The sequence below is a fragment of the Aptenodytes patagonicus genome, chromosome 8 (genome assembly GCF_965638725.1).
Source record: "Aptenodytes patagonicus chromosome 8, bAptPat1.pri.cur, whole genome shotgun sequence".
NCBI lineage: Eukaryota > Metazoa > Chordata > Aves > Sphenisciformes > Spheniscidae > Aptenodytes > Aptenodytes patagonicus.
In genome coordinates, this window is record NC_134956.1 from 23,018,611 (window position 1) to 23,046,551 (window position 27,941).

The 27,941-nt window shown below is 42.5% G+C and overlaps 1 protein-coding gene across 1 annotated transcript; it reads left to right on the forward strand.

The window, feature by feature from the left end:
• The first annotated feature begins 1,254 nt into the window (after nucleotides 1-1,254).
• LRRN1 (leucine rich repeat neuronal 1) lies at nucleotides 1,255-26,829 on the forward strand. The gene is made up of 2 exons (XM_076346697.1): nucleotides 1,255-1,300; nucleotides 18,011-26,829. Exon 2 carries the CDS (start codon nucleotides 18,243-18,245, stop codon nucleotides 20,391-20,393), a length of 2,151 nt encoding a protein of 716 aa, XP_076202812.1. The 5' UTR covers nucleotides 1,255-1,300; nucleotides 18,011-18,242; the 3' UTR covers nucleotides 20,394-26,829.
• The last annotated feature ends 1,112 nt before the right edge of the window (nucleotides 26,830-27,941 follow it).

Below are 27,941 nucleotides of genomic sequence, written 5' to 3' on the forward strand. Positions count from 1 at the left end.
AATTCCAGACTAAGATAACTGAAAAAAGAGACAAGACAGAAAACCGGGAGTGAACGGGAAGCTGTGCATATCCAAGGGCTTACACAGATGGCTTTAAATCCTCGAATTTCAGGCTCAAATGACTCTTAGGGTTGAAGTCATAGCCCATTTTTCTCCTAGCTAATTCATCAATCTCTTATTCCCGCAGCCATAGAGGGTGCGCGAATGTAATTTCAGCGAGTAATGCTGCGTTACGTACCTATAGGAAAATATCCCCTATCTTTAAACGCCTCGGTTGGCAATGCCCTGCGCTTAGCCTCGGGGGCACAGCGAGTGATTGCAGCACAGCGGTTACCATTGCGAGCGGCACGGCACTGCCGCGTCTCCACGGCTGGAGGTTCGCCCCTCTGCGGAGGGCAGAAAGTCAACGGTTTGAACCCGGGAAGGCCGCTACGACGCACAGCACTTTGGCATTACGCCTTGATCCTTTGTGTCACTTCTAATGAAGTCTGCGGAAAAGGCGAAAAGCCGGATTCAAGCGGTAGGCGGAAAGTTACCTGGCAGCGTTCCCCGATGGGTCCGCGCGCTGCCTGAGCGTTCTGTACCGTGACGGCGACAGTTTCCTTCGTTCCGTCAGCCGAAACGGCCCGCAGCGTGTGTGTCAGCGACGCCACACCTTCTGGAGCGCCTAAAGAACTTTCAACGGCCGCCGGAAGCGGGGACGGGAGCCAATCGTCTTTCCGGGGGCTGTTAACTCTGAAACCTAACGATGAAGCGATTAGCCACGCAGGAACCCGACACCGAGGCGAGGAAGCAGGGCTCACCCACCAAGCTGCCCCCGCCCCGCCCTCCGCGGGGCGGGGCGAGGGCGGGGCGCGGGGAGGGCGGGGCGGGGGCGGGGACCCGCCCCCGCCCCGCCCTCCCCGCGCCCCGCCCTCGCCCCGCCCCGCGCAGACGGTGCGCCGCGCCGGGGCGGCCAATGGGGGCGCAGCCCATCAGCTGATCGGCGGCGCCTACCCAGGTGCGCGCCGGCGGCGGCACAGAGCGGGCGGCGGGCACCGGCGGCACCGCTTCGCCGCGCTCCGCAGCCACCCGCCGCCGCTCCCCCTTTCCCGCAGGAGGTAAGGGGGAGGGGGGAAGAGGAGAAGAGAGGGGAAAACCCCGCCACCCTCCTGCCCACCTTTTGCGAACCGCTTATCGCTCCGCGGCTCGGCGCGGCGGGACCGCGGCAGCAGCGGATGTGCCGCCCACCGCGCAGCGGCCGCCGCGGGCAGCCCCGGGGGAGAGCCGCGGGTGCGCGGGCAGCGATCCCCGGCCGCCGGTAAGTGCCTCCGCCGAGCGGGAGGGAGGAAGGGAGGGAGGGAGCCGGGCCCGCGGGAGCCCCGCGGAGGTCCCCGGGGGCCCGGCCCGCACGGGGCCGCGAGGGAGGAAAGTTTGCGGTAGCGGCCGCGCCCCCGGGGGAGCCGGCGACCCCTGGCCTCTGCCTGCCGCTGCCGCGAAAGTTCCAGCGGGCAGGTAGGGCTCCCCGTGCGGACGGCGGTTTCCTACCGCGCCGGGACCACCCCGGGGTTTTTTTTTGGGGGGGGGGAGGCCGCCTCGCCTCGCGCCTCCGGGCGCCGGGGACGGCGGATGCGGTGTTCCCGCGGAACGGCGGGGGCTGCCGCGTCGCCCTCCTCCCCTCCGGGCGCTCTGCTTTCCCCCGGTTTAGTTTTTGCCGTTAATCGCCGCTTTCTGCTGACCGCGTGGCCCGGTTTCCCGGCGGCGGCCGCGTACCTGCGGGGGGAGCGCGGTCAGGCGGGCGGGGAGCGGAGCTGGTGCCGCCTGTGCGGCAGGGCTGCCAGCGTCCCCGACCTCCGATTTGCATGCAAATGGGAGTGTATCCTGGCAGATGTCTTGCCTCATCCATTCACCCGGAGGAACGTGAAAAGACAGGGAGCCTTCAGTGTGACAATAGCCCTTAAGAAAATGGCATAAAGGCGCAGTGTGAGCGGGGCTGCCCGGGACCGGCGGCTCCGCCACCTTCCTCCCGGGGCCAGGGTCATTGTTCGCGGGGCGATGCTGGCGGAGCGGCCGCTTCGCACCTGTGTTACTGCGGTTTGGCGGCACTTGGAACCGGGCGTGCGGCAGGGCTGCCGTGCGGCGGGGAGAGGGTTTCTCTGCCGGAGCTGAAGCCGGCTCCCTTCTGCACCGGGAGCTGGTGGTTCTGTTGGAAGTCGCTCGCCTAAAAGATGCGCGGAGAAACGCGGCGGGGGGGCGGGGGGCGGCCGCGGTCTGGCCGCGCAGCCCGGCGCGGCGGCGGGGCCCTCCCTGCGCGGCCGCGGAGCGGGACAAAGGGCGGCCGGCCCCGCTCGTCGCCCCTTTGTTGGGGGCCGCCGGCTGTCAAAGGGGCCATTGAGCGCCGGGGGCTCGCCCCCGCCTTGTAAAGCCCCTTTGAGAGAGGAGAGAGAGCGCGCATTGTGCCAGCGGGCTCTGTCCTACCGGGGGGGAACACAACAGATGTTGGCCTGCTATTTTACATCTTTCCCGAAGTTATTTAGTGCTGGTTCGGTGCGTTTTTCCCACTAGGCGATGGAAGGAAAAGTAACAGAATCGAACTCGAAGTGGAAAATAATCTTGCCCAAAGGCAAGAGATCGCGCACAGGATGCTTGTATCTTTGTCCTGGGGCTGCGTGATAGTTCCCAAGTCGTGAATCTCCTCGATAAAAACTAGTTTGTGAGCCTTTAAGTCTTTTCCCTGCAGACTTAAAGGATCCCTGTAGAACGGACTTGGTATTTCTGAACAAGACTATAAACCTTTTACGGAGAATAATGTAGATGTACAGGAGGTGATCTCACAGATGCTCCAAATGACCAAAGTCACATACTGCATCAGTCCCGACCGTTGTCTGAAGGGTCCTACCGAAGTATGTCCAAAAGTCTTGCGAGTTGGAATTTAGATCAATTGGAAAGACGGACACAGCGAGAGGGAGACAAAACAATGCGCGAAGCTTCCTAGATGACAACGTGGTTAAGAGTACGGGATTTGTGACGTCCGATCAGACTTCGGGCTCTTCCCCTGGTATACCTCCTCAGGCAGGGCAAATGCGCCGTGCCCCGGACGTCCTCCCCGTCCCACAGCGCTGCGGCAGTGTGTCCTACCGTGGCCCGAAAAGAGTGAAACCTGGGCTATGCAAAAGCTGAAGTTTAACGCTTGCCTTGACAGCTAAAAAGTTACCTGAATAAAATTTTATGTAGTCCCTATAAAATTATGTATCCTGGTAGGCATTTTGGACTTTAATAGACCGGTTCCTGTGATGACTATAAAGTATTTTCCATTTATCTAGAACAGACGTGAATAATACTACTGATTATTAAAGCAAATGGGGTCTTGTATCAAGTTGTATAGATGATAAAAACTTTTTAACGTTAACTGTGAAAGATCTTTTTTAATTGGCGTGAATAACGCTGAGCGCATCCAAACTTACTCTGCAAAAAGAAACTTCTGTTCAGCCTGATTTACCAGGGCTCAGATAACTGTGTAGGCACAGATCCGGCTCGGAGGCTAGGAAGCCCTGGTTTAAAACCAGTCGTATGCACATTTGATTCCAACTCGTGGAGAAAATGTGCTCATTTAAATAAGCATTAATTAAAGCTTTCATCATCGTATCATAAATAAACACTAAGTACCCCTCGGTATTTGAAGAACTGCTAATTGCCGCGGGGATGTGAAGCGGGGTGCCTCAGTGGCAGAGGAGGCAGCCCACGCAGAGGTAATGCTGCAGCCTTTTGTTTTACTTCGATACAGTATCGTGGCACTGCAGAAGCCAGGGAAAACTTTTGCTAATCGGCGTGCGGTATTCCTGCTGCATCCGTCTGTCAGCAGGCTGCCGCTGCCAAGGCAGGCGGCAGCTACCAGCTCTTGATTATTTTCTTGTAGGGACACTTAAAGCACCTTGGATGAATCACTACCCCAGTCAAGTATTACTGGTACTGCAGCTTGCATAGTTTAGTATTTACTGAAAAGGTAATTTATTCGCATTATTGAGTCTACGGATTTTTTTTGTGGTTGTTGCTAGGGATGATATAAACTCCAAGTTCACTTAAACAGTAATTTCTGATTATTCTTTTAATTTCTTGGATGAATTGTTTGGAAGCTTTTATTTCTGTTAATGATATCAATGAGTAAAAAAAGGTTTTTTCACTTTGTCAGATGGGTTAGAGCTCTATGCCACATTATTTCTGCCTCTTTTGGAACTGCCGCTTCCCCAGGCGAACGCCTTGGAGCACGCCTGGTCCCAGGTTGGGCTTTGTGTCAGGCTCAGACTAGGATCAGGCATCAGAAAAAGACAAAACCAAAGAAAAAAAGTTAAGTGACATTTATAGAAGAGCACTGGTTGTTAACAGCATTTTTTTTTTTTCCCCAACCAGCAAAGTAGCAAGACGCCGAAAATGTTTACTGAAGAGCCAAATATTTTCAGAAATAAAAATCACTTTCTTTTACTGCGCACTTTGCAACTACGGAGGTGACTGTTCTTTGAAGCCCTGATTAATATAAATGAGTTGTAATTTTCTGACCAAGCCATCCTAGTTCACATATATTATTCCCTTGGCAGACATGTGGTCTCCACAGCTGTCCCCTCATTTGTGTATGAAATGGAAACACTGGTGGCATTTGTAGGTTACCATAGTTACACGAACAATACACGTGTGAGGCTTCATCCTGCCAAGCTCCAGATTTTTTTCCTGGCAGACATTTTGTAGACACAGAACCGAAGAAAATCTATGTAAAGTTTTTGGAAGCACATAAATCCATTTCTCCTCCTATCTGTTTATATAATGCTAATTGACAGGGAACCTGCATTTCAGCCTCACGACAGCTGATCTTTGTGTCTTCTTCCAGTTGGGAATGCCATCATGGGAGATGCACAATGCTCTCGGGAATCGTAAATTCCAGGCTCCAGTCAAGAGCAGTTAAGTAAGTAGCAGGATCAGGCCTTAAATGCTATGGCAAATACAAATTTTTCTTAAAAATAACTTGCAGTGCAGCGAGGTCTACACAAAACAGAACTTTTGAGTTTAAACAGTTTTTTTCCCGGTGGTGTTACACAGGTTGGCAATGCCTGTTGGGTTCCTGGGGGAGCAGAGAGGCAGGAAGGAGCCAGCCCCCCCGTGCCTGCTCTGTCAGGAGCATCTGCAGAAATCCAAGAAAGCGCACTGAAAAATATTCCCGTACTCAGTTTTGTCTCTACAATTAATGTGTACCCACTATGGGAAGAAAGATGGGCGAGAGTTAAAAAAATCGTGGAGTTGGCTTAGAAACTGATTTTGTTGGTATGTCATAAAACTAGTAAATAATGGTGTTTCTCTAAGACTCGGGAGAGCTTAAATTCTGCAAAGAGAAATCAAAGGACTACTTTGAGAAACAGTCTACCAGGGATGTGCTTGAGTTAGTCAATGATTTTTCCAGTTTCATTCTTTTCCTGTAGCTGAGTAATTAAGTCCTCCATTAATGGACTTTGTAAGGTCAGGAACAGAACATGCCTCCGTACAGGTTTAAGAGGTACCCAGGTTTAAGTTATTCTAAACTACATTCTCTTATTCATTGCTGCTTAAAACCCTGCAACTTTATTCAAATTTTGTTTTGCTATTTAGAGGTTATCTTTCATTTTTCTACGTATGGCACTGAAGGAAAATACTGGATTGGCCTATTTTGTATTGGCCTAATTCTCCTCCTGTTGAAGACAGCAGAAGTCTTTGGCATCAGTGGGAAGAGCATTAGTCTCTGCTCTTAAATTCTACTGCAAAATGTTTTTATAACTTCACCTTCTAGTTTGTAAGATCTTAATTTTGTGATACAAGCCACCATTTTCTTGACTTCCCGGCTGGCTGAATTGTCAGAAGAACGGGACCTGTTTTTTTACCTGGAGCACAGTTTCTAACGATCAAGTATTTGAGATGGAGTAGATCCCTATTGCTTTTTTCTTTTCTTTTTAACTTAAAGAACGACAGGGCAGAGCAATTGTAAGTAAAGGTCTTGAAATATTTAACAGGATGCTGTATTGAGAATGCACAGAAGTTATAAAAGTGTCATAGAGAAACAGCTCTTTCCCTTATTTTATTGGGTACAGTAGTCTTGCTACATAATTCTCTCTCCTCAGGTGCTGCCCTTTACTCCTCTGTGGTAACACAGGACAGTATTTTCCCCAGCCACTTCACAAACCGAAGCGGTCCATTTAACACCGGAGGCAAAGATTACTTACGGGTTTTATTTAGAAATTTTAGAGATTGTCAGCATCTCATTTCCAGGTATTTAATTTAACAAACTCTGGTGATTCCAGCAATTTATGCATCTGTCAGTTTTGATTAGAGCAGGAGTCCCAACTGCTTTTTGAAGCCAAGCCCCCCCTCAAGGTATTTGGCAGGGTTTGCCTCTCGCTGGTTGCTCCAGCATTAGCAAGTGCCGGGGCGGCAGCGCTCACCTCTGCGGGGGCCCGTGCGGCCGCTCCCACCAACGGCTCAGCGAGTCTTGGTGAGGTGCAGCCCCTCGCCTGCATCCAGCGATGTCCCGCGAGGCAGGGGAGGAGGCAGGGGTGGGTAACGTGTGGGCGGCTTGTGTGGAGGGGGCTCTTCTCGCATTGGTAGGGAGCAAAACCCCAGGCAGGTCTCAGGGTGGGTGGTGCTCTTCATGCCACGACGCTCCAGGAGCAGGACTAGAGCAGGATCTACCCACCAGCTTGTTTCTCCTCCGCTGTGGGTGGGAGCCACAGCTGCCCTGTCCCGCTGGCAGCCTGCATCCCAGCTGGACGGTGCAGCCCCATTTCCCTGGGGACTACCAGCGGGGAGGTCCCAAAGGCCACCGGGCCTGGCTGGGCACGTCCCACTTCTGAGATCAGCATTGTCAGCTGGGAGTCACTTGCTCCATTTTGTACACAAGCAGGAGGTCTGAAAGTCAAGTGCAGGACTGAAAAATGACGTAGCTGACACTGGGACAGAGGAGACTTCTGTAAGGATGTGTCTGGTACGTCCATTTGATGCTCCTTATGTGTGTACTGAATATTTTCCTCCAGAAATACCAAGTTCTGGTTTCATATACACATATTCAATACCAAAGACATGGTAAGGTTAAGGCTGAGACCAAAACCGGATTCCCCTGTGTTCAGTGAATACCTTTCAAAACTGGAGAAACCCCACCACTGACAATGCAATTAACCCAGATCTCCATCTCTGTAACTGCCATCTTCGTCCCTTTCACTGGAGTATGTCACCAGAGGTCACTAGTCCTTATTTTACCAGAGTCAGGTAAAAGATAACATTAATGGTTTGGAGAAGACTAGAGGCTGTTTCAGTTCATGGGAAATGTTCCCTGGGTTTCTCCTCCATACTGGAGTCTGATATCATATACTCCTCATATCACATACTACTCAATGCCTAATTTTATTTGATTTATAACTACTTTTATACAGGCAAATGTAATTTGAGTCATCAAGCAAAATGCAATCTTTGGAGTTTGTCTTTATGTAAAAAAAAAAATGGGATTCGCACTAAACTCCTCACTAACCCCCAACTGCAGCAGCACGACGAGCACTGCACAGGGTACCTCCCCTTCCAGGACGTGCACCACGATGCCAGCTCAGCTCCCCGGGCAGTCAAAACTCCCGTGTTTGCATATGGTCCAAAAGACTTGATCCACTTGGGCCAAGGCCAGGTTTTCTGTAGTTTTCAGATGTTGGTCAGCAACATGGTGAAGAATCAGGCTAAGCAACTTTTAAGAAACACATAAAAGTTATTCGGAGAGAATTATTGAGCTTGTCCAAAACTTGGTAGAATAGCTTTTTTCTTTTTTTTTTTTTCTTTTTCAAAATATCAATCAAAGCTTGGATTGTCTTTTTGTAATTTGAAGTGTTTATCATCGATATAATGAATCCTACATTTTCTGATAGTTCATGCATCATACGATTTATCTGATTAAGCGAGTCCAAAAATACCTAGTAAATGCATACCTTGCTAATGTGCTGCATATAATTACTAGGATGCAGATGAGCTACTGATTGGCCTTGCTAAATTTTTAAATTACAAATGATCCATCACTCTAACAGAAACAGAGTAAATATTGATAGTTACGGAGATCCACCACTCATAATAGACATTGCAGTGACTTGTAAATGCATTGCAAAAATAACTTATTTTACCTGTAGATGAATAACCAGTTAAGTGAACCAGTTGCAAAAAGAAAAGTTTTTTAAATAGCTGCTTGAAAACAGGTCTTTAAAATGGTGTCGTCATAGTATAAGGCACCGAGTAAAACCAGATAAGTATTCTTTATAAATTCATTGGCAAATATGTTTTCCTTTACCTTTCTGCCTCCTTTAAGTGAAACAAGTCTAGTATATACAAATTAAACATTACTGTGCCTGAACGAATTGCCCTAATTAGGTAAAGGCTTTATCTATAAAGCATCAATAACTTAAAATTTTGAGAGAAATAACTTCTATGTTTTCTGCAATAGGCAGCAATTTTAGTACCTCTGTATTTTGCAAGTGCTTATGAAATAAACCCACCTGTGGAAAATCTGCTGACTTTGTCATGACAAGACTGAGGGTTAAAGCTAAAGGAACAATTTATAGGTCTATTCTTAAACATACAAATACATTAAATATGATGTATTTTCTCTCTCTCTATTCATCTCATGAACTTCTTAAAGCAAGATTGTGATCTGTTTTCTGCATGAAACAAAGTTAGTCTCAAAATTTAGGTGATACTTGAGATAAAGAGAAATATCTAAATATAGGTTATTAACATTTTCACCGTTCTCAGTTGAATGAGCCTTCCTTTCCTGATGACATGGCAGATGACCTGCTCTATGTTCCAAGCAATACTACTTAAACAATTATGGAATGAAATAATGATGGAAAACATATACTCCATAAAACATGTATTTTCTCAGTACAGTGTAGTGGTACGTTGGGTTATCGGTTGTGAATAGAAGGAGGTCTTCAGAAAAATGAAAAAACTTCACATAGAAGCCCATTCAAAAGTGTGGAAAGACTTGTGAAAAGGGGTAGGGGAGGGCCATGTAATACAGCTATCTAACTGGAGAGAAAATAACTTTTTTTTTTAATATCAGAGTAAAGCCTTAGTTCAGAGTAGTACAAAAACCAAATCTGTGGCCGCTTAATGGAATTACTTCTATCCCATCTCGACTTGGTTGAGTTCCAAATCTTTGTCTTGGTGCTAACGGCCTTTATATTAGATCTCAGCACCTCCCATGATAAATCCATTTATTTTGTTATTGGTATGTTCACAGTCTTGAGTGAACAGTAAGGTGTCTCCATATCAGTCAATTCAATATATGGTTTTATTAACATTGATATGGAAATATAGCTCAGAAATACAGAATTTGATCTCGCAAGCATATAACTCCTAGAAAAAAAAAATCAATAAAAGTCTATTTTATTCTAAGGGCTGAAGTCTGTGTAAGCACACTACGTGTATAAACTGCGTAGCTATAGATGTAGGCTAACAGTAAAATACAGTTTAATACTTAATCACTAATAATTGAAAACTAAACACATAGTACAGCCACAGGAAACGGAATTATCAAAGTACAGTGTAACAACGACCAGAAAAAGAACTCTCTTTTTTTCTTGCTTGAAGATAAACAATTGAAGCTATAAATGGCTGGCTTATTACATATACATACGCACACATGCGTACATATAATTTTTTAATAACAAGTCTTATTCATTTCCTACAGCCAGCGCTATTATGTTGATTTTATAAATACATACTGAGATACTGACTCATTTCAGTTTTTATTTATTGGCTACCATTTCTAGCACAGGATTTTTTGGCATCCTTGAAAGTAGTAACAACTACTTACATGCTGGGGTCTTTCCCAACTGTGGGGGATCCTGAATGACTCATAAAACTGGAGTTTGATCTAGAACTGTGTAGGAAGCAAAATAATCACACTGCCAGAAAGCCAGTCAGCAAAAAGAGAGGAAGAGGACTTTCTGTTGCTTCGTGAAAATCCTGTGGAGTTCTGGCATCCATATTCTTGTGGTTAAAAATATTTCTCATGTGCTTCTTATTTCATTATTATTAACACTTCACTTCTACTAGTCAAGCTGCCTTGGCTCTCAGAGTAGTCAAAAACGAAAAGGAAATTCTGCTCCAAAATCCAACCCAATCTCTTAATGCTCCTGTTCCTCTTTTAGAGCTATTTCTCTTTTTTTTTTTTTTTTTTTTTAACTTTTATTTGAACTGTACTGATTTTGATAGATAGTAAGAAGCAGAGATTATCTGAGTTGTTCTAGTATGAAACCCTCGTGAGGTAGGTGCCCCCATGGATAACAAGATGTTCAGATCCTTCCATGTGGTTCTGAGATCCCAAGTACGCCAAGACTGAATTCCATTTCTATTCTTTAAATATGATTAGAAGACGAAGCAGTATTTCTCTAGTCTTGGTCCTCTTTCATTCTTCAGCCAGCAGATCCACTACATGCAAAAAATAGTTGGAACAAGTCTTCCAAAATTAGTTATGCTCCCTAAATTTTAGACACACTAGAAGCTAAAACCAATTAGGCTATGAGTGCACGACAGCATGTACGGGTGGAAATGAAAGAATTTCCCCAGCGGTCTGTCCTCCATCAACTGCAGGTAGCTGTCCTGCGTTTCAGTGCACAAGGGAAGAGCTGCAAGGCAGGTCTCAGGAAACTGGCTTTTAACCTGACAGTGGAAGTTATTTGGTTGGCTGTCAGGAAAGCTGATCTAGTCAAATAATTTTATCTGGTAATTATGTGGAATGAGGATAATCATCACAGACGTGACTCTTCGCCATCAAATGAAATAAAAGTTTTACTACTGCCTTCATATTGAATGTGGGCAGACCCTGTGTAGTGGGACACAAAAACTAGAGTCATGGGCAATAAACAAACAGCCCGTATTGTCCCAAGATTCATCTATTTTATGAAAATAAACATAGTAAGAAAGTATATAACAAGTTGGATTTCTAATGTAAGAATATTACTACTGAACAAATGTATCTTGCCTTTCAGGCTTTCAAGACTTTTAAATGGCTTTGAGTTTTTTCTTTCCTAAAGAAAAAACAGACTATATAATTTGACAACGCACTGTTTGGAAAACATTTATTATTCCTGATGTTTCTAATATGACTTGTTAATGGTAATTTGTAAGAGATTTTCAAACAGATGACAGAAGCTGGGTTGCAGTTCCATGGTTGATTTGATGGGCCATCAATATACAGTAGCTGTACTCTGCATGGTATCTAGACCTTTGTACTCGAGACCAGTATATGAATGAAAGTAATTTTTCTCTCTCCTGCAAATTTACTACAATATTTTAATGAAAAACATTGTATCAGATGCAAGTCTTAAGAATAAACCCCAGTAAGTTACAAATTTTAAGATTTAATATGCTGTTTCTGCAGTGCAGACATTATGAATAGGATGCTCTTTGCATTTCTTCTGTGGCGATAAGACTAGTATTTTTTCAAAAGAACAGAGATAAAGCATACTAAGGTTGTCTTGAAATACAGCAGATCGCCTTCTCAACAGAGCTTTCCCTAAAATTAAACACTGACTTTATTTTGATGGAATGTGTATACAGACAAGAAGAAAAAGTAGGCATTATTTGCAGGGAAAAAAACCCCAAACCTTAAATATTATGAATCCCTGAGATGTGTTTTGAAGCTTTATACCATTATCAACATGTCCTATAGGCCCTTGTTTTTGTCTTTGCTTTTAATAACAAGCTCCCATTTTCAGATTTTGGTATGCTCTTTCAACTGACTCGCCTCATTTTCAGCTTGACTTTTCTGTATTTTACACAATTCAGGCTTACAAATAGCTTATTTCCTGATGACATTGGAGACTTTAAAAACCTCAATATAAAAGGCTTACTATCAGGCATGATATCTCAATATTTTTCTAAATAGACAGGATTGCACTTGTAAATTTGATTCCTGGGAAAGGAGCCCATTCCAAGGGTTAGCTGTAAATATCCTGGTTATTAAACTCAAAGTCCAAGTCCAGCCTCTTTCTCTAGGATATACAAGGTCACTGATGTTCTTGACCGGAGTAAGCCCTGATCTTAGTAACACAACATTTTAGACCAGGTTTTGTGTTGTGCTTACTTGTGTGATTTAGTGGGTGCACGTACATATTCATGTGGCAGTACTTAAATGCCTCTCGCTCCCCTAAAGCATTATCGAAGGTGGTTGTTCACCTGTAGTATGGCACTAATACCTCAGTTTTTCTCTATAGAAAATGGGTGGATATAGAACTGCAAAGGCCCTACCAAAGCTCAAAGCAAGGCAAGTCACTTTTTACCTCCAACATACACACAATACCCTTTCCTTAAACTTGTCAAACTGTCTTAACCTGACTGCAATGAACTCAAGCTGAGTTCATTGTGGGCCAGTTCATCTCCAGTGTTGCTTCTAGCCTAAGTAGTTCTTCAGGCTAGATCTTTGCCAGACCAACCAAGCCAACATCTTTCAGTGTCCGCTGTCTAAGCAGGCTCTTCCTTTCCCTGACTATGGAGTAACACTTTGTATTGATCCCGGTCTGAATTCAGTTTTCTTGATCACCATGTTCTAGCTGAAACTTCACCAGTTCTTATGCCTTGGTCATTACCGTACGCTCCGGATCCCTGGGCACGGGTGCTGGGCTGTCTAACGTGCATTTTCCTAATGACCCACCTGAATCCAGGATGCAGCAGCCCAGGACAAGTTTTCCCAAACTGACTGATGACGGAGGGTCAGTTTATATGGCAGTAGTTTCACAAATGATGATGGGGAAACAAGAAAGCTGCAGAAGTCGTTAGCAGAACATTAGCACAACAGACAATTTTCTGAGAGACTAGCTACATTACTTAGGCTCAATATATGAAAATGTTTCTGTGGAGAGATGGGTAGGTACTGTGGATCAGTATGTGCTTCTGGCTCACAGCAAGTGCAAAAGAAATTGCTTGTCTTAGCCCGAGGTAATTTTCTTCATTTATCTGATCCCCCAGACTTTTACCTAGGTGCATTTAGTCTATATGGCTGCCAACCAAAACCTGTGCTGATGCTACTTGCAATATAAAAGAAATTTTGCAGGAATGAACCACTTAACTGTGGAGAGAGAAGATTTTCTGTGGTAGTATTGCTGTTTCAAAACAGACATCCAAATATCCATGTGCAAACTACATTGTTTCTTTTTTCAGCAATTTTTAATAGTGACCATTAATACAGTTGTCATGCAAGTGACAATGCTTTGTCTTTCTAGTACCAAGAAAAAAATGTTTAAATCTGTTTTTTCTAGTTAGCAAGTTTAACTATGAACACTTTTTATGAACAGTTTATTTCACGATTGTCCCTTCATAGTTTCCTCTTGCTGCATTGTGGACTTAAATGTACTTTTTCTTTGGATCACCTGAACAACTAGACAAACTAACAGCCGTCAGCAAGGCTACGGCTGCCAGCACACTTCTCTTTCCACCCCACTGGAATGCTGAAATGAAGGATCTTCTGCTCCATGACCAAATCCTCCCTCATTACTATTTCTTGGGCCAAACAAATTCTCACCATTAAGCAGTTTTTGCAACCTAGCTGGAAAGGGAAGCCCTACACAAACCCTCCCCGCTGCATTTCCAGGACGGGAGACACAGGAATGATGCTCATGTTTTCCACCCACAAGAAACATGTACAAGCTAATATCCCCAGACAGTGGGTTTGCTTGCTGACAGAAATGTGGTTTAATGCACTGGGTACTGAGAGGTACTATGGAAAATGTATTTATTTAGCCCCTAGTAAAATATTTCCCTCCATATCTCTCCCGTAAAATTAACTATTATTTCTGTTGATATCAAGTTAACAGCTGTTATGACTGTTGTAGTGGTTTAGTACACTAGAAAATACGAATTTAATAAATGAGGGGGAAGGCAGAGACTGCTAAAAGCTATCCTTTACAAGCTCAGTACCTCCCAAAAGAAAGGTATAATACCCCCTTACCGTTTAGGGGAAGTTTCCCCACCCAGTATTTTTAAAAGAAATTTTTAACACAGAATTAAAAGAAGTGCCATCAATCACATGACCCATATTAAATACCATTTTCAGGAAAAAAAAAAGATTTTGTGATATGACTCTGTCCTAAGGAGGACTGATATTTTCCCTTAATCCAAAAAGCCCGGAGCCACTGCTCTGCCCCTGCTCTGGAACTGGTGTTTCTTTAAGAAACATTCCCTGGCCTTCAAATCCAAAATCTTCTGACCCCGATCCCCTGACTTGTCTTTGGCTTGGACTGCACTTGGCTACTAGGGACACACTGTATTTGTTTTATATGAAAAAAAGAACAAGTTAATACAAAAAGGATCTCGCTCAGCAAAATGCTGAGATTTCTAGCAGGAGAGGGGCACATACTAACACTCAAATTCTTCTCAATTCAGTCTCACTGATTCCAGTGAGAGTTGGGAACTTTCCCAGCAGCCATCCCTGGTTTATCCACATGGGCTTGGTGATTATTTGTTGGTGGCTATTTGGAACCGCATACTATCACAGATTTTGATTTCAAAACCTGGTTGTCCTCCAGCTTTTCCACAAAAAAATGAAAGATTTCCTACATGCATATCTTGTCTTGTTTTTATTTGGAAAGATGTAATTATAATTCCAGATAGGACTTCAGAACCTGAAAGAGTCCAACATTTGAGAAACATAGCCTTCCAGCGAAAAACATAGTGTTATTTTATTCCTTTGGACACTAAGTGTCACAGAGGTGACTGGGACCAGTCCTGCCAACACTGCGAAGACTGGAAAGCTGAGACATCCAGGGGCAAAGGGACGGCTGTCGGTGACTGCTCAGAGAGCTGGCAGCTTCCTCCTGCAAACATGAGAGCTGAGATGGTCAAGCATATCATATATAGATATAAAATGGCAGAACAAAAGCAGCCATTGCTATTCAGTTACACAAAAAACTGCAGTGCACTTTTTCACTGATAATGGCTGCCTCTTTAGTTTTTATCAGAGCAACGGATGGGGTTTTATAGCATAAGTGGCAGCTAAAGCAAAAGTCCATGACTTGGCTTTTCCCTCATGCTGTGGCCTCTCTGGGCTGCCATTCACATAAGCACAGCACTAAAATGGACTGGGGCATGTGGAGCTGATCAGAATTTACTTTTTGATTACACTGGATTTTCATTTATAGCTTCATCCAAGCTGCCCTGGGCTGGGGGAGATTGGAGACAGTAATGTGCAGGTCATTTCTAAAGAACATTTTCCAGTTAAAGAAAATTAAATCCATTTGCAGTAGAAAATAGCTAGAGAAGAGAAAGTGTCACTAGTAACTTGTAAAATCATATGTCTACAGTGATCACAAACCGAGAACTCTCTTCAATAAAACCAGAAATGCCTTCTTACCAAGGATGAACAATAAATGTAATGTGCAAGTAAGAGGATATAAATATTCAACAAAGGAAGGATCAAATTAAAATTTTTTTCAAAATCTAGATGTGCTCCGACATATTTTAAAAGAAGCTTTGAAGTCTTTTCCGTGCAGTTTCATTTTTAAAGTATCACATGATTCGTATAACTACATCAGAGCCAAAACATCATTAGGGCCCACAGCTTTATAAGGCATGGACTTCTTTCTCTTCATCTACTTAGAAAAAAGTTACAGGAGGGACTCTGAAGGCATGAATGGTTGGAGCAATATTGCCTCTTATAGCGGCATCTGGATTGGTGCAGGCTGTTGCCCCTGGTCATGCCGCTCCCTTTCGTGCCTCACTGAGCCAAGGCTGCAAAACTGGACCAGAGACGTCTCCCTGTGCAAGGGAACAGCCTGTGTGTAATGGCAGCTCAAAGCACCTCCGGTACCTCTCTAGAATTGTTACCAGATGAAATCACTGCCTGCATTATTAACTGGCAAATACTATAATTTGAAAAATCTGGAATTAATTAAACTTCTGACATCATCAGTATTCCTAGAACTGTCTAGTTTGGGTCAGCTACGAATGGATTGTTATTGAGAGAAGCATCCATTAAAGTCAGCGTAACTCAGTTCGTGCCAGCCTCCTCATCACTCTATGTTAATATATTCCTTACTATTACGGTGCCATTAGGATTTATTCTTGTTAATGCAGTTAGTGTCTTACTCAATTCTTCCATCAGTTGAAAGTTATTTGAGAAGGAATGTTTGTTCTACATCTGGCTTTTCCCCCTCCAGCACGGTCTTCTCATCTTTCATTCAAGTCTCAGCTACCAGAGAGAAAATCTAACTCAACAGGGTCAAATGCTTTCTGGCTAACATTCCTGTTTCCCTTCCTCCAAAATACAACCACACAACAAATAACAGCATGCCAAAATAAAAATGCTATTTGGTGTGTTCCACTTATAGCATTATATCATAATCCGAAATAAGACATTGTCATTTCATTATTTAATATGCTGACCTGATTTTGAAGTAAAAGCATTGCATAAATGGCACTCCTGTCACCACTATCTATATTACTATTTTAAAACTATTTTTAAAAGCTGTATTTAGTTTTATTATTTTATATAGTAATATCTTTTGTGGGCTTTGACTAGGTTGAGGCTTTACTACGTTCTAATTGAAAAAGATGCTATTTCCTGCTTTCTGCTATTACATTTTATCATTGTTATGTACTCTGTCTCAGATATAGCACAACTTGATTATTTTAGTTCCATAAAAAGACAAAACTTTTGTCTGAGAAGTCTCAACTGCAATCATTAGAGCATGAGATTTACAGTGTCACCTCGAATTTCAGGAGGTCTGCTCTTTAAATCCTTATTCAGATTTGTCACATGCCTTGCTCGCATATGCTTTGTATTTAACTCAAAGCTTGTTGAACACATGCACTAACCTGTTTAACCTTCACTGTGAAATACTGTAAAGGTGTACTTTATCTGCCAATGTTGATGTACACAACAAGCCAAGAGGAATACCACTAGGCATATGAAATCACCACACTAGCACTAGTTGGGAGAAAACCAGTTCATGCAGCATCACCGTCACTGAAGCAACATACTTCTGAACAGGAAGATAGGCAGCTGTTGTATTTAACACCACAGGCCCCGAATTGCACATTTTTACACATACACATACAGAATCTCTCAAAACTGTATCCATGCTTTTTACAGCAGCAGTAATACATAGGCTTGCAGATAACGTACTGTTTCCCGAAGCTTACTTTTTCAATACAGTGAGAATAAGAAAGATTTTACTAAGAGCTCAGATTTTCCTTGAATATGTGTTTGAAGACCCACAACACAACAGATTTTCTGAGGTACACTGGACACTGTTGGGTTAATTTAAACATACTCTTGCATGAGTAACTTCAGGCTAAAAGGATATAAATTGTGTGGTTTACACAGTAATTTGGAATTGTGGTAACAATTCACATATGATGCACAATGCAGTACAAACAGCTGAAATAAGGACAGTACATTCATTTAATCAAATTTACCGTTATTGTTTGGTGCTTAGCTGGATTAAATCTAAGCTGTTATCTGGAACCGATTTGATTAACTCGGATGAGTTTTGGCAAAGTTCATATGCATTTAGCTTGAAACTTATAAACCAACATCTTCCTGAGCCTTAATTCCACACACCTGAAATCCGAGCCTTGGGGACAGCTCTGGCACCTTGACTCCCATTGGGATTATGCTCTGAACACTCATTTGAGACCTAGCTGCACTTGCAAACATATCCTTGATCTTTAGCATTTCTCAAGCCATTCAAACAAATATTGCAGAGTAAAACTGAAAGGTATCCAAAAGTTTTATTTTCGGATGACTGCATATACTGTTGCAGCCACGCACTTGGGAACTATCAGAGAGTTTTCTCATATAAATCCCAAGTGGAAGAGAGTTCCAAACCCTACATAACTTAACTATACCAGATCAGGATTTTTATGAGAGAGATGAATGTTAAAATAATGATTTTTTTCAGATATTTTTCTTTAAAGGATGAAGAAATTGGATAATATTTGAACTGTATATGAGATGAGCATAACATATACCCTAATCTGTTTTCAGGAACATCTTCAGACACTGATTTGCAGAAGATTCTGGAAGACAGAGGAGCAGCTGCGACTCTTCAGACCATTTCTTGTCTTCTCTAAACTCAGAAAATCATCTTTCACCTTCTGGATGTCCAAGCCTTTCACCTTAAACTCTAAGCTTTACATTTTCTGCCTGATAACAAACCACCCTCTCAATCTGTTGTTATTTTAAGGGGCTGGGGTGCTGAACTCACTATCTGACCAGCATGGCGAAGGTTAGAGTTGTTTTAACTGTTTGCCAGTTGGTGCTAGAATTGTTAATGAATTCATTAACTGAGTCTTCCATACAGAGTAACGAATGTCCACAGCTTTGTGTATGTGAAATCAGGCCATGGTTTACACCACAGTCAACGTACAGGGAAGCCACAACAGTTGACTGCAATGACCTTCGATTAACAAAAATCCCCAGCAATCTTTCCAGTGACACTCAAGTCCTTCTGTTACAAAGCAACAACATTGCAAAGACCACAGATGAACTCCAACAGCTGTTCAATTTAACAGAATTGGATTTTTCACAAAATAACTTCACAAGTATCAAAGATGTGGGGCTCTCAAATCTCACTCAACTTACTACTTTGCACCTGGAGGAAAACCAGATAACGGAGATGACTGACTACTGCTTGCAAGACCTTTGCAATCTTCAGGAGCTATATATAAATCACAACCAGATCAGCAGCATTTCTGCAAATGCATTCTCTGGCCTGAAGAATCTTCTGAGATTACATCTGAACTCCAACAAATTAAAGGTTATTGACAGCCGTTGGTTTGATTCTACTCCTAACTTAGAGATTCTCATGATTGGAGAAAATCCAGTGATTGGAATACTAGATATGAATTTCAAACCACTCTCAAATTTAAGGAGTCTAGTTTTGGCAGGTATGTATCTCACAGACATTCCTGGCAATGCCTTGGTAGGCTTGGATAGTCTTGAAAGTCTTTCCTTCTATGACAACAAATTGGTAAAAGTTCCTCAGCTTGCACTTGAGAAAGTTCCAAATTTAAAATTCCTGGATCTCAACAAAAATCCGATTCATAAAATTCAAGAAGGTGATTTTAAAAACATGCTCAGATTGAAAGAGCTTGGAATCAACAATATGGGAGAGCTCGTTTCTGTTGATAGGTATGCGCTGGACAACCTGCCTGAACTTACAAAGCTTGAAGCCACCAACAATCCAAAGCTGTCTTACATACATCGTTTGGCATTTCGCAATGTTCCTGCCCTGGAGAGCTTGATGCTGAACAACAATGCCTTGAATGCAGTCTACCAAAAGACTGTGGAATCCCTTCCAAACTTGCGTGAGATCAGTATCCACAGTAACCCGCTCAGGTGCGACTGTGTCATTCACTGGATCAACTCAAACAAAACCAATATCCGTTTCATGGAACCTCTATCCATGTTTTGTGCTATGCCTCCAGAATACAGAGGACAGCAGGTGAAGGAAGTGTTAATACAGGATTCAAATGAACAATGTCTTCCAATGATCTCTCATGAGACCTTTCCAAATCACTTAAACTTGGACATCGGCATGACGGTGTTTTTAGATTGCAGGGCCATGGCAGAACCTGAGCCAGAAATTTACTGGGTCACTCCTCTCGGCAATAAAGTAACTGTCGAAAGTCTCTCTGACAAATACAAGCTGAGTAGTGAAGGCACATTGGAAATCTCTAACATCCAGGTTGAAGACTCTGGGAGGTACACCTGTGTTGCTCAAAACATAGAAGGGGCTGACACGAGGGTCGCTACTATCCGGGTGAATGGAACGCTTTTGGATGGTACCCAGGTTCTGAAAATCTACGTTAAGCAAGCTGAATCGCATTCTATCTTAGTTTCTTGGAAAGTTAATTCCAACGTCATGACTTCCAATTTAAAATGGTCATCGGCCACTATGAAGATTGACAACCCTCACATTACGTACACTGCTAGGGTCCCAGTTGATGTACATGAATATAATCTCACGCACTTACAACCATCTACAGATTATGAAGTGTGTCTAACGGTGTCAAATATCCATCAGCAAACACAGAAGTCCTGTGTTAATGTTACAACAAAAAACGCAGCTTTTGCGCTAGATATTTCAGACCAAGAAACCAGCACTGCCCTCGCAGCAGTAATGGGATCCATGTTTGCTGTCATTAGCCTCGCCTCCATTTCTGTTTATATTGCAAAAAGATTTAAGAGAAAAAACTACCACCACTCATTGAAAAAATATATGCAAAAGACCTCTTCAATCCCACTGAATGAGCTCTACCCTCCACTTATTAATCTCTGGGAAGGTGACAGTGAAAAAGACAAGGATGGTTCTGCAGAGACCAAGCCAACCCAAGTCGACACATCCAGAAGCTATTACATGTGGTAACTCAGAGGATATTTTGCTTCTGGTAGTAAGGAGCACAAAGACTTTTTTGCTTTATTCTGCAAAAATGAGACGTTGAAGACTTTTGTATTTTTGACTTTGCTAGTTTGTGGCAGAGCGGTGAGGACAGGTGGATATTTCAGAATTTTTTAGTATAGCGTATCGCAATTGTTTGACACAAATGGCAGCTTCACCTAGCTTCCAATTCTTTTTTTTTTTTCCTTTTTTTAGTTATTGTGCTAAACTTAATGCTGTTCTAACTACAGTGCTGAATAAAATTAATGAGGCTGGGGTTACCCTGTGATTCAAAAGTAGCACAACCCCATTCTTCTGAAGCCATCAGTAGAGTACAGTATCTTGCAAAGCTAACATACAGTTTTGAAACTGCATTGAACTAGGTTTGTAACACTGGTCTAAGGACTCGTACACTGAGAAAAGGAGACCTTGAATGATGTTAGTTGACTGTACTGTAATGTTGTATCAACTGATTTGAATGTTTTTGACTTTGAACAATGAGTTTTCTTTTTTCTTTTTATTTTTGTAGTAGTTGAGAAGGCTTAGGTAAAGCTAACAGGCAATAGAAATATGTACATCCAATTTTTTAATGTAACAGACTAAATGTTAATTGTTCTCTTATTCTTTTTATTATATTTAGTAGACACTTTTGAAGAATACTAGAGTTTTGTTGTGTTTAAATCACCAACACATGGTGATTTAGTTTTGTTCTGATTTTTTATTTTAGAAGTCACAATAATGTATTGGGTTTAGATGTCACTAGTTTGACTGGTGATCATGTTTTGACATAAAATATATCCAAAATGATATATAAAAATATTGTGGTTTTTTTCTCGATGGAATTATGTTTCAACAAAGTTCCATTTTTTTTTAATGCATTTATTTTAATAGCAGTGTTTTCTCTGCACTAGATGCAAAATACTGAAAATAATTTAATCATGAAAATGTATGGATACGCCTTTCGGACTGTAAGTCACATGCAGAATCAAAACTGTTTGGCATAAGGTATACAGCAAAAATAATTCACCGAATGTGTAACAAAACATCTTCCTTTTTGTATACTTTTCTGTTTATAATTTGAGCTAAGATACAAATGAAGCTGACATTTAGCTGTCATTATGATCAGTTAGGACAAAAAAAAACAACTCAGTGCTACCAAACTGAAATAAAACAGTTGAATCCTGACATATACTTAAAAAAAAAAAAAATGAATTAGATTAATGTTCCTTCAAAAGCAGAAATTAAGATAGCTAAAACTAACAAGACAGTAATATGTTTGGGTCCAATACTGAACTGTATTTTTTACAGGCTTAAAATTAACCAGTACTCTAAGTATTTCACTGAATTAATACATTAGAAGTGCAAAAACTCAGAAAGTGGTGTTTCTATGTGTGCACTGGGTATAATATAAATGCATAATTTACAGCTGAACCTACAGAAGCTTTGTACGTTGTCTTTTCTGAATCCATGGAAGTTCTCCGCAGGGACTGCACACGAGTCACAAGCAGGATGGGTTTCTGGTGAAGTACATGGTTACAGTGATAACAGATACCTAATCAACAAGCACAGAATTTTCTACACTTTATGACCACTATCAATGTGCAACTTTTTACATATTTTTACATACCAAATACGTTCTTGGTAAGTAAAAGTTAATTGTTAAAATAATGGATGTGCCTGGGTTTTGAGGTTGTTTGAAGTTTTTTAACTCACTAGCTTCTCAAATGTATCAGACCCCTCCCAAAATTTACAAATCACTTCAAACTTCTTTTTCCCCTTCAGCCAACTGTCTAAAAATGAAAAAATTATCAGTATAGTTTCACTAATAAGCTGCCTTGGTGCAAAAACTAAAGTACGTCTCTTGGATACATGCCTTGTTGATCTTGCATTTCAACGTAAAGCTGAGTGAAGCTATTAATTCTGCATTTAAATCAAGTACTTATGCTGCTATACACAATCTTTTATATGTTCATGAGATCACATACATTTTTAATCATGTGACAATTTGATGTTGGGATTAGGCAAGTGTCTTTTGATCGTGGAGAAGTAGCATGGTGGAAGCACTTATTTGTCACCTTCTCCTGTATTGGTTTCTAATGTTAATGGAAAATTTCCTCTTGCCTTCTTCTCCAGAAAAGCTTCAGAGCAATAATTATCATCTTGTCTATACGCTATTCTAACCTTAAAACTGCCTCTATTATTATAGCAGGCATGATGAATTAAAACTGAGATCTTTTTTGCAGTGAAGATTCACACTATTTTTTTCCAGAGAAAAGGACACAGTGAGGACAAGGTTGACAGCAAAATTATGGCTTCCAACTTGCATGACATCATAAAATTGTCTTTAGAAAATAATTAATTGAACACGTGTCAGATGGTGCAGAGCAAGCCCCTTTCTCCACCACCTCCTCAGCTTCCAGCAGCACTTGAACAGCAATACCATAAATAGTAATGAAGATCACGCAAAGCCCACGGTGCTCTACCTGAGCCTCCTATTGAACTTGTGGAAGAATACATCACTTTGGGTCCAAGGTGTTGGTTCATCAGTCACCGTAAACTAACCTAAGCATGGGGCTGCCCTCCAAAACAAAGATCCTGCTCTTCCTCCTCCCTGTCCCCACCTCCCATCCTCGATTACACACAACTTTGGGATCTACTTGCCTTCTCATATTGACCAGTCCCTGTTGGTGGAGACAGACCACACTGAGAACTTTGCTCTGTGTGTGTGTGGCTGGATTTGTTTTCACCTGGCTATCTTCTGCAGTTTGGGCAGTTTCAGAAACACAATGACTGGCAAAAAGGAAGGTGGCAGGAACATGTGGCCACGGAGCAGGACAAAGCAGCACTCAACAGTTTGATCAGCAATCGCCAACAGGAGCTGGGGGGTTACGGGAAGTAAAGCAATGTTTAACATGTTCCTTTCCACTGGGGAAATAATGGGCCTTTTGTTCCCTGCAGACCTATTTGGCAGTTTTATGTCATTTGTTATCTTTTCAGAGCAATGCTGTTGAAGAACAGCAGGAGAAAATGGCCTTATGACAGCCATACACTTCTCCAGGATGTGCTGATCTGCAGTGTTTCAGGGTAGCTGATGTTGCTGGGACTCCAGGAGAGAGATGCAGGTTACCTGAGAGCAGCTGAGCAGCAAGAAGCACCTAGTTAATGCAGTATATTCTGCACACACAGCCACCAGTGATAAGTATTATCAGCCTTGTAATTTGACCCCTTAGAATTCTGTACAGATCCCCTGGAAATTTAAAATTTTGCTAATAAAAGGAAAAAAGTGGGTAAGAGATTAATCACATGTGGCATATAATCTTAGTAAATAACCTTCAACCTTGTGCTAGCAATTTTGTGCTTGCAGTTTACTGTGAGCAAAAATAAAAATACTCTGCCTAATTGCCTTCAAAATGTATTTGCATCTACTATTCACTGAAGACAAAAAAACACCCCCAGTTTGCTCAGAATCAGGGATTAAGACTGGCCACTTTAAAAACAGTATGGGAAAAAACATTATTATCTTTCATTTGGCTAACAGTTTAGAAATGCTGTGTAAGAGTAGATATTTCATACCCAACTAAACTTCTGCAGTGTTACTTCCACTTGGTTGCCCAATAATAAAGTATTTCAGTCCCCTGAAGAGTAAATAGCTCACTCAAGTGTGGTATGCAGTATTCCAGCTAAATCCACTTTTCATTTTCTCATGTAAATCATAATATCCTATTGGATCGAGAGAGGATATTTTCACCCATGAACCAAGACTCATACTGGACGTGGTCTTGGAATAAAGTGCATAAATACACCGATACTTTCATAGAGCTACGATCTGCCCTCCAGCCCTGCCTCATGAATATGTACCCATTTAGTTACTAAAAGAAGGTTATGAAGAGAAAAGGCCAACAGTTTGGACCACTAGTTTCATAAATGGGTTAAAACTGGAAATAGGTCAGCAAATCTGAGATCCAGTGAGAAGTGCATGAACTTGCCCTAATGCCACTGACAAGATGGGACGTTAAGTGATAAAAGGAACATCTCTTTGAGTTCAAATTAGGCAACTCCTTTTGCTTTGTGCTGGCAACCTTGAAAACAAGGCTGAGGACAAGCCACTGCAATGAAATTCCCGAAATAAGTGGGATAAGCAGCTGGGGGCTACTTCTGCAACATCTCCGCCACAGCCGATGCACCCTGTATGGGAACAGGACAATTCACTTGGGGCATATCTCTTTCTAATCATCTCACCATCCTGCAAAGCATCATGATGGACATGTGCACAATGGGTGAGTCGTGGTGGAAAAGCACACAGGCATATGGGACCGGTGCCAGAAGGAGCTGTTTCACAATCCACCCAACACGCTAGGAGTAGCTGTTACACTGTGATCCTGTTCCGTGACCCACCACCGAAATGAATGCCATGAATTTCTGCTGCCACGGGAATTTGCCTTCTCACGCTCACTGTGCTGACAGCACAACCGCTGCAGCCCCAGTGCCTGCAGCTACGGAAACCCCAAGACTGAAGGGCAAGGTGAACGTGCTACCATTGAACTTCTTTCTTCAGGAAAACCCAGAGTGCCTGAGCTGGAGATATCAAACGCTGTTACACATAGCCCTTGTTAAAATACCGGCACTGTATCCCTGCAAAAAAATGATACTACCGCTACCAAAACCCCTAGATAACATTTCTTTGCAGTGTCATACAGAAGCGAGTGTTTTGTGTTTTCCCTGAACTGTCAACCTTTTAATCTTCTCCTTTTCTGCTCTTTCCAACTATTGCAATTTTTTACATTTCAGAACTTTTATCCACCCACTCTCTCATTCGTTTGCTCTGTAGTCAGCCTTTCCCTGGTCTCATCCTGCCCCACGCCCTTCTGCCATTCAAGGGCAAATCCTTTACAGCCTCTGTCATCACGAGATCTCAAGAGATTACACTAAAGGACTTTTAATTTCAACTTTGCAGCTACTTGTTTCCTCCGCCAACCTTTCTCCCTTCACCTAATTCTTACCCTGTTTTTCTTTCAGCCGTTTCCGTTTGGAGACCTCAATTGCTGTTGACTGTCGGTAAGAGTCAGATCAAGGATGCGCTTCCAGCAGGCAGCGTTTCCGTGCTACCCTGCCGCCTCCCCATTTACTGCTAATGCACAGAACTTTCACTTCCACTTAGCAAAAACCCTAAATGTCTTCCCATGTCTCTCTGCTCCAGTTCTCTATCTGCCCTTATTTGTGAGCACATTATGACGCTCTGTTATGTTTTCTACTGGTATGAAAGCAACAAAAGACTAATTTTTCTTTCTAGTAACGTAAAGGAGATTTACCATAAAATTTGTACTATTGTATATTTATGTCAAGTAGACCAAAGGAATGCTGAATCATAATAAAAGAGTCATAACAACAGTTTTTTAAATACATGAAAATAAATACTTTAGAAAAGCTGGAACTGATTATTAAGTAAAATTTTCAAAAGCAACTAAATGACTTAAGAGCTTACATCTCATTAACTTCAGCGGTACGTTAGGTGCAAAATCAGGTAAATGAGATTTTTCTCAAGTGCATCTGGAAGTATTAACTTTCCTTAAATTCTGAGCAGCTGTGAAACATTTTCTGTGGAATTTTATAACATGGATTTTTTTCAAAAATCACTTGAAACCGTAATTTTGATCTCAGTTATGGGGGTTGGGGGATGGGATTTAAATCCTGTCATCCTCAGTAGAGTTACTGATTTGCAGTGATCTAAGGAAGGTCTACATCTTTAAAAACTGCAGTTCCAGGTTTCTGCTCACAATTGGAGTAAAAGTTCTTGGCAGATTTTTTAAACAGTAGCTTTTCCTACTGCAGCCTATTCTGCTGGACTTGATTCCAAGCAAGAATTAATGACTCCAGTCAATACTGGAGTATTGACTACTTTCAGTTTTGAACAAGATCATTTAATGTGAACAACCCCAAAGACTCTGCAGTGTGTTTAAGGACTATGTGCAACCTAATAATGCAGGTCATTTACAAACCCATTGCTCTAAAACTTGAACAAGAGAAAGTGTTCATAACTAATGTTTTTGGTTTCAGGTATGAAATTACACTTTTATCCTTCATATTCCATTTGAAGAGTTCTCTATAATAATAAAAAAAGGATTCTACACCCTCTACTCAATTACATGTTTGTCTTTCACTGCAAATCAAAGCACACCCAGAGAATACAGAAGATGTACAGCCAGCTGCTGCAGCCTGGAATGAATGCTTTCAGCGAGGCTAGGAAGAAACAACCCCAATCCACGCATTTGAGGTTTAAATGGCGACACATCATTCACATGGCTACATATTGAGGCTGCCATGCCATGCACCTCTGGAAGTCACAGTCCGTAACCAGTAACAGATTATGGATGTATGTTACCCTTTTGCTAAAAAATAAACACGTTGTCACCTATTTCTGTCAAAAGGTACAGCAGTTTTTGTTGGGTTGGCTCTTAGAGATCTGTGCTGTGCCCAGATGCCAAATACTCTGGTAACTGCTAAAAATCACAGTGGCTTAAAATTAAGCAGTCATGCAAAGCAGTGCCTCAACTCTGAGCATTCCCATGGAAGGAAAGAGACCTTGCTCCTAACAGAGCAACACAAACATCCTCAGCCTTTGCCTTTGTTGTCATATCACCAAAACAGAAGAATTACCCAATTTCCTCTGAATTTGATCAGGAGCACACTAGTAGAGCTAGACAGTCCCCTGTGAATAACTTTGCTAACAGCAAAGGCTGCACAGCATCTCACTCCACATACGGCACGATGTTGAGTTGGGGGGGGGGAGGGGAGTGGCTCTGGTCACATATGTCCTTGGTGTGGCATCCCCTTGGCCTTCAATAAACCTGGATGTACCTGCTGCATCCATGCACCGGCAGTCCTTAGCTGCCATCTTCCAGAGGACAAGCGCTCCCTCCCCATGCTGGGGAGCTCCGGTTCACTTCAGGAGTCAACTGCTCAGTATTTTGTTCTCTCCTTGCTGCTGCGCAGAGCTCTCCAGTGCCTCATTTGCAGCAAATCATCCCTCAGGGGGCTGGTGCTCTTCAGTGTACACTATTAAAACATGCAACTGAGTTCAGCTTCAAAATATTACAGCAGGTAAAGGAGAACTATATAAGTAGATTAAGGCCAAGAGGTTTGGGTGCTTAATTTCATTTCTCTGGACCCTGAGTTTTCCAGAGTATTTTATATTCAAATGCAGCTGCCATGACACCTCTATGTAGCCAATGAGGAGGATATAATTCATAATAAAGACCAAGTTTTTCTGACTTGTCTCACATCTGAGAGGAGGTGGGAGGTCAGGATCCATTTCTAGAGAGCAGCATTCACCTGCCTGAAACTTCACAACACCCTTGTCCTGCACTTTCCAGCCTCACTCCCTGCATGCCTTTCAGCTTTGAGACACGAAGCGGAGGCCCAGCTGACATGAGAGCAGCCCCCTTTTCCATGCAGACCCGATTTATACCTCGGGCAGGCCTACTGGGAACGAACCCATTTGAAAAAGTTGTGATGCAATGCCGTAATGGGATGATCACA

Coding starts and splice junctions, on each gene's coding strand:
- LRRN1 (XM_076346697.1), top strand. CDS start 18,243: ATGGCGAAGGTTAGAGTTGTTTTAACTGTTTGCCAGTTGGTGCTAGAA.